Source organism: Lonchura striata, chromosome 5 (assembly GCF_046129695.1).
Source record: "Lonchura striata isolate bLonStr1 chromosome 5, bLonStr1.mat, whole genome shotgun sequence".
NCBI lineage: Eukaryota > Metazoa > Chordata > Aves > Passeriformes > Estrildidae > Lonchura > Lonchura striata.
The window spans coordinates 39,795,898-39,803,230 of NC_134607.1; the positions used below are offsets into that span (position 1 = coordinate 39,795,898).

The following is a 7,333-nucleotide window of genomic DNA, read 5'->3' on the forward strand; positions in this document are numbered from 1 at the left end:
CCCATTTCGGCCGAGCCCGGTGCGTTGCCGAGGGCAGTGGGTCCCGTCGGTGCAAGGGGCGCTCCCGTCCGCCCGCCCAGCCGTGAGCCCCGCTCCGGGCGGGCTGGCTCACGGTGGCCGCGGGCTGCGCGCGTCAGGGGAGACACCCGTCATGCCCGGGAGCTCCCGGCATATATAGGAGATGCGGGGGCATCGCCGGCCGATCGCAGCCGCTCCGCGCGGGGCACGGGCTCCGCAGCGCCATGGCCGCGGCCCCGGCCCGGGCGGCGGGGCGAGCAGGTGAGGGGCCGGGCGGGGCCGGGCGGGGCGAGCAGGTGAGGGGCCGGGCGGGGCCGGGCGGGGCCGGGCGGAGCACACCCCGGCCCGGCACACCCCGGCGGGGCACACCCCGGCCCGGCACACCCCGGCCCCGGCACACCCCGGCGGGGCACACCCCGGCCCCGGCATTCCGCTCCCCGACGCCGCCGCCCTCTCCGCAGATGCTGTTGCGGCGCTGGCGCTGCTGTGGCTGCTGGTCTGCGCTCCGGGGAACGCTGGCTGTCACCCTCTGACCGTGGCCGATCTCTTCGACCGGGTGATCCGGCACTCGGGCAGGATCCACAGCCTCTCCACGGCGCTCTACGCCGAGCTGGTGAGTGCCGGGCCGGCCCCGCCGCCGCGGAGCGGGGCTCGCACCGCCCCGGGATCGCCCCGACGGGCGGGATAGGGGAAAAGGTGGGGGATGTAGGTAGGGTGGTGGTGGTGCTCTCGGTGTACGTTCAGGTGTTCTTCCCCCGTAGGAAAAACACTTTCCTCCCCGTGACAACGAGCTGGGAAGGCCCGCTCGGAAGTGCCACACGTCGGGGATGCTGACCCCCAACGGCAAAGAATACGCCCAAAAAATCCCGGTAAGAGCAACGGCGGCGCTGGCGGACAGAGACAGGGCAGAAGGGGGCACAGCGAGGCTTGGGGGACGGGCAGTCTGCAGGTCACACCGCCTTCTTTCTCCCTGCCCTGGAGAAAGGGGAATATACCTCCTGTCCTGTCAGAACCCCAAAATGTCTCGTTCATCATGCGGTAATGGTCCCCCACTCCAGTCGGGCTGGAGACAGGCAGAGAGGTTTTTATGCTTCTGGAGCTTCATCAAGAATCTGAATGAAAGTTTTGACCCCAAACATGTGCACATCACAGAGGTATTGCATATAAATCTTAAATTAGTTGAATTTTAAATCTGTATGTGGTACATAAAATTGGACCACAAATACTAGTTATAATAAGGATATTGAAGTAATACTTTGTTAGAATGACTGACAGACATCCTTTGATTTTGTTGAGGCTAACTGTGGAACAAAAATTTAGAAACTTGTGTGTGTGTGTGTGTGGCAAAGAAGTTATATTAATCAATATCACTGCAAAGTACAAAAAGCAATCACGAGAAAGAAATAACAGTCATCTCTAAATTGGTAGTTAGGTAAGGGGAAAAGAACAGCAGATTTGTTTACATCACAGTTGTGATGGCAAAGAGAAAAATATCATTATTAGTTCAGAGAAGAGTAGAAAGAGTTTGCTCCTACAGAGAAAAAGCAAATTGCGATGTTGGAGATACATCAGTGGGAGAAACTTTTGCCTCTAGGAGACAAATACAAATGCTAACATTTTGGTTTTTGGATGCGGTGAAATGAGGAGCTTCCCCAGGACATCCTTCTAGAAGGTCCCCTGGAAGGACAATGGGAGATGAGGTCCTGCTCGTGCTAGCTGAAAACATGACAAATACAACTTCTGGGTGTTATTATATATATACAAATAACCAGAGACAAAGTGGTGTCTAAGTAGTCAATTGCAGATGTAAATCTTAATCCCACTGAGATTTCATAATGAGACTAAGATTATTCACATGATCTGCTGCAAAGTAACAGACACATTCTCTACTATTTCAATTTATAAGAGAGAAGAACTAACTCACGTGATACTGAAACTTTTGCAAGCCTGGAAAGAACCACTCTCCCACTTTAACCAGCATATTGAGCACCATCAAGAGCTACCTGATGACAGCCTTAGCAAAGCTAAGCAAATCAGCAATATGGTACATGAGCTGAAGACTGGAGTCGAGAAAGTAACAGAAAAGGCAAGATTTTTTGTATAGCTTTTATTTATATCAGTTATGTGGCATGGGTGACTTCAAGGAGGGGGCAGTATCTGCTCCCACTTGGGCTTGGAAGCTCTTATTCAGCAAAATGCAGAACTTTATTAGTGATACAGTCATCTTTCTGTCAGAGTATGTTACTTAGTTATAAATTGCCAGATATGTAGATGGCCTTATAGAAGTCCATATCTGTGAGGCAACATTTTATTAATATGATATACATGAACAACACACATGATTACAAAGGCTAGAGCCCTTTCTAGCTTCATATATGAGCCAGGAATTATTTGATTTTTCTAGGCCAGTAGAGAAGATGTGGGCAGACCATGATAAATACTTAATAATTGTGTTAAGTTTTATTTGGATTTACATTCTAAGCAATTCAAGTATCACTGCTGCCTGATGCAAAGAGCTCCTTCCTGAGGCAATAATTTTATGCTGGGATAAGTTCTTCAAGACAACAGTGGCATTGCTTAAGTCTGATGTCAGTCACAAAACAATTTCAAAACTCCATTCCAAATTATGGGAGATTATATATAAACCATTGGATTAAATTCTTTGTTATTTCCATTTCTGTCTTCTCAGCCAGAAGTCCTGACCTTTGCCTTTTTTGTGCATTTATATCTAAAATTAACTGTGGCTTTGGCTGAACAAATGAAATCTGTGTGCCCATTCTCTAAAATGGCTACACTGCCAGGGTGTCTGTTTCACTAAAAAAAAAATATTAATAAACTAGTATTTTACACTAGTAGATCACCTTTCAACTTTATGAACACAGGTGGGGGGAATACAAGTTTTAAAACAGTAAGCAGCTCATCATAATAAGCTGAATTGTACCCTGCTATAAAATGCAGCCCAGCTTAAGGTGACTCAGAGTTACAAATGGAAACTCCATCATCCAAATGCAGCCGTGGTTCTGGGTTAAAATGGCCTTAAAGCTTGACCTTTGCCTCAATCTGTAGTTGAAGCAAACTCTAAACTAGCTACATACTTTTGGTGTATTTAAATGCTTTATTTTTTCTAAAACACCTTTGAAACTATTACTAAGAGGGAAATCTTTGAAGTATTGACTTCTCTGTACCATGGATATTTCTACGCAGAGTAGAAATACAATTGCAAAAATTAATGCATCTGTGTTTTTCTGTTAAAAATTAGGAAAATTCTAAACCTGCTTTTGTTGTGAAGCACCTACTCTTAGAGGTGATCAGAGTTCGTAGGTTAAATAGACAGCGCTGGTGGATGCTCATGTTAGAAGCTTCCCTTCACAGAAAGCATTAAAATAAATAGCTAAAAAAATCTCAAGACTGATTTGCTTTAAGAGGAAATAAGGATTACCAAACCAGGGTTCCTCCACTTAAACTCAGATGCAGTATTCATTACTAGTGTATCAAGAAATTTCAGTCTAGTTTAAAAGCTGCAGAGATACCATAAGGATAAAAAGACAATGTTATTCTATGTAAGGATCTTTACATATACTTTTAGTAAGTATGTGAAAGATCTGGAATAGCACAGCCCAATGGAGTGACACCTCAGTTGTCTTCTGCAGTAGTATTTTCAAGGTTTGTTGTATGTGTAGTTACAAGTTGAACTTCTATTCCTGTTTCCAATACAGATGCAGTCAATGGGGATCATCAGCAATTCATTAAATGGAATGGCATCATCTGAAGGCACTGGTTTATCAATTAGTAATGAAGCAAACATGATGAGTGACTCTGACTTCATTCACTGTTTTAGGAGAGATTCCAACAAAGTACAAAGCTACTTAAAAATTCTCAAATGTAGGATTATGCCAGAAAATAGTTGCTAAATTGTAATCCCTTGACAAGTAGTCTTCAGCATGTTAAAGATTAAAAAAAAGTAGAACTTCTAAAATATCACTTTCACAGTAATTTTAATAGAAAAGTGGTTTTGAAACCCTTTGGAAGCTGACACAGTTGACCAATGCAGATGAAATACTAAATAAAGCCTCATGTGTGTATGTCAGTTAACGTACTGATAAAAAGGAGTGCTTTAGCATTAGATAAATAAATATTCTTGCATGTTACACTGTGGCAGACTATACTGTGGCTGATTCATACAGTTTAGATAAATACACAGAATTACAGAATGGCTTGGGTTGAAAGGGACCTTAATGATCATCAAGTTCCAACCCCCACTCCACCACTGGCAATGATGCCATCCACTAGATCAGGTTGGTGAGGGCCCCACCCAAGCTGGCCCTGAACACTTCCAGACATGAGCCATCCTCAACTTCTCTGGGCAATGTATTCCAGTGCCTCACATGCCTTTGAGTAAAGTACTTCTTCCTGACATCTAATCTTAATCTCTCCTATTTTAGTTTAAAATCATTCCCCCTTATCCTATCACTCTTTACCCATGTAAAAAGCTGCTCTCCCTCTTTTTTATGAGCAATCTTTAAGTCACATAAGGCTGCAATGAGATTTCCCTGGTGCCTTCTCTTCTATACGCTAAACAATGCCAGCTCTCAGACTGTCTTCATGAGGTTCTTGTGGGCCCATTTCTTAAGCTTGTCCAGGTTCCCCTGGATGACATCCCTCCTTCTGTTGTGTCAGCTGCATTGCTCAGCTTTGTATCTGCAAACTTGGTGAGGATGCACTCCATGGCACTCTTGCTGTTATTGAGGTAAACACTGAAGAGCACCAGTCCCAAGACAGAACCTTGAGAGACACCACATATCACTGGCCTCCACCTGGACATAAGAGCCACTGTTCACAGTCCCGTGTGCATCCACCCTTAACCACCAAATAGTCCAGCCTTCAAACCCATGTCTCTCTAATCTGGAGATAAGGGTGTCAAGTGGGACCCTATGTGAAGTGGGAAAGCCTTACAGAAGCTGAAACGTAGGTACAAAGTAGTTGAAAGTAAGATTCAATCTGTTAAATCTTGGTACATCTGTATACTATCAATAAAGTATATTTTTACCCAAAGAAAATGTTTCCCACCATTTTTACATTCATACCTACCTGCAGAATATTGCTTAACACTGAAGAGGGGCATTGATGTTGATCAGCTCATTTAACAGCATGGCCTATGCCAGACTTTTACATTCATGTCATACTTACTGATTTCTGAGGGCTTTCATATATGTCCCATAAAATCTAGTATTTTTATTAATTTTTAATTATCTTTTATATCTGTAATGACTTCATTGATTTCAGTAGAAACTCCTAAAGAAAAAGTTTGTGAAAGTAAGTCAGAACTCTGGTCTAAATAGCATTTCAGTCTAAGGGCTGAGCAGGAAGTAGCAATAAGTCTCTTTCCCATTCCACATGCTGACACAGGACTTGGGTTTTACAGTAATGATTACAAACTCCACTGCAAATAAAAATATGAAAGCTGTCAGATATTTTAAGGAAATCACATTTTCCTAGCAGCAGGGTGGTGGTGCTGGCTATGCATAAAACAACACTTCTTAGCATTCAGAGCCTGAGACGTTTCAGCAAGTAGATATAATCAACATAGATTTATCTTTAATATTCTTGACTTTTTTTACCACTAAATGCTCTTTTCTGGCCTTCCATGATCTTGATGGTTGCTGACAGTAGCAGGAGCTCAGGCAAGCAGGAACAAGGAGTAAAATGCTGATGATTATTTAATAATGACACTAAATTTGGGCTTGAGAAACCTTGCAGAGAAAGATGTCAAAGAAACATTTACACAGACCAGAGAGAAACAACATTTTAGTTACATGCCTGTGACTGCAAGTATCCTCAGATATCTGCTGTCGGGTAGATGGCTGTTGTACTTTTCCAGCTAGAAGCTGTGAGCTTTCACAATTAGTGTTTGCTCCCTGCTGTGTCAGGTATAGCGGAAAGGCAATGGGTTACACTGTGCTTGCCCTGAAGAACTTACTAGCTGCAGTTCCTCATGCCGTAAGATACCACGAACACATAATGAGATAGCAGCATTCATGAGCAGATTTTGAGAAAGTTATGTAAAAACAAAACACAGTTCCAAAAGAGCAAAGGAAGACTCTGAGGAAATAGACAGAACCAGGAGAGGATGCCTGCATCTAGCATCACAGAAGATGTAGTAGCAATTAATAATCTGGTGTAGCCGCAGTCGCGGAGTACAGCAGCGCGCTGGCAGTGTGCGCCTCCCATGCCAGCGAGGGGTCACTGCTGGCTCCCAAAGGCTGCAAAGGCGACCGCCCTTCATTGAGGAGACAAGCGGTGCCAGGATAATGCCGCCGCGTCCCGGCACAGACATGCCAGCCACCCTGCGTCAGAGGCGAGGGGTGACAGACACGGGCGGGTCCCTGCGCCCAGGAGGCGGACGGCAGGAAGCTCCCCCCGGGGCCCCCGCTCCCCGGGCACCGCGGACCGGGCTGACGCGCCCCGCGCTGCCACAGCCTGGGAGGCGGCCGTGCTCCCATGGGAGGAGGCCGTGCCCCCATGGTCCTGCCTGGTGGCAAGTAATTGCAAGCGAATTGCATGGTGACTCAGAAATCAGCCGTACCCGCAGCTGGCAGGACGTCCCAAGGGGCGCACTTGAGGGTCAGGCGGAAAACCTCGCAAACGGAGCAGGTCGTTCAAAAAACTCCGGGAACGTTTTGCTGTACAGAAATGTGAAAACAGAGAAAATGAGATAGTGGGTAGAACAGTGCATCGAAATGTTGTCCACAGTCATTCATCCTCATTAGTGTTATATTTCAGTTTTGCCTTTGGCTGAAGCGAGGCATGTTGGTAAAACAAAAGCCTTCCTATATTGCTAGCATTGCTTTGCTTCCTCTTGCGATTGAGGAAACAATTGAGCAGTGGGCTGAAAAGGGCATGCTTTTCTCTCTGGCCACCGATGCCTCAAACAGAAAAAAAGATGGTTCCGTTCTGCACTGGGGAATACTTCATCTCCTGCATGATTTCCTCCAAGACAGCAGCATAACGGGTTAGGAGAATTTGATAAAGTAAAATTGTGTGCTACTATCAAAAGCTTTGGAGTTTGAGACTCCATCACTTTTATATCAGAATATTAATTTAGGATAAACAATTCTGTAAACTAATGTAAAATCAGAAAATCAGGATTGGCTTCCAGTTAAGCATGGGCATCATGTACAACAAAATAGGTAAGTAATGGTATAATTTCCATTTCTGAAAAAATCTCTTTCCATTAAACTTTACTGTCAACCAAATAAATTTTTGAATTAAAAACATCTCCACTGTTCTTCAGACCTTATTCCATGAAGCACTACAG

General features: G+C 44.9%; 1 protein-coding gene across 1 annotated transcript; it reads left to right on the plus strand.

The window, feature by feature from the left end:
* Positions 1–234: 234 nt before the first annotated feature.
* LOC110478547 (prolactin) lies at positions 235–3,939 on the plus strand. Its single transcript, XM_021545237.3, has 5 exons — positions 235–279; positions 480–631; positions 780–887; positions 1,925–2,104; positions 3,735–3,939. Exons 1-5 carry the CDS (start codon positions 243–245, stop codon positions 3,927–3,929), a joined length of 672 nt encoding a protein of 223 aa, XP_021400912.1. The 5' UTR covers positions 235–242; the 3' UTR covers positions 3,930–3,939.
* Positions 3,940–7,333: the final 3,394 nt, after the last annotated feature.

Excerpts from the sequence above, each read along its gene's own strand:
- LOC110478547 (XM_021545237.3), top strand. The coding sequence starts at position 243 with ATGGCCGCGGCCCCGGCCCGGGCGGCGGGGCGAGCAG. Across the intron at positions 632-779 it reads CGGCGCTCTACGCCGAGCTG|GAAAAACACTTTCCTCCCCG; the intron begins GTGAGTGCCGGG and ends CTTCCCCCGTAG. Across the intron at positions 888-1,924 it reads AATACGCCCAAAAAATCCCG|AGAGAAGAACTAACTCACGT; the intron begins GTAAGAGCAACG and ends TCAATTTATAAG.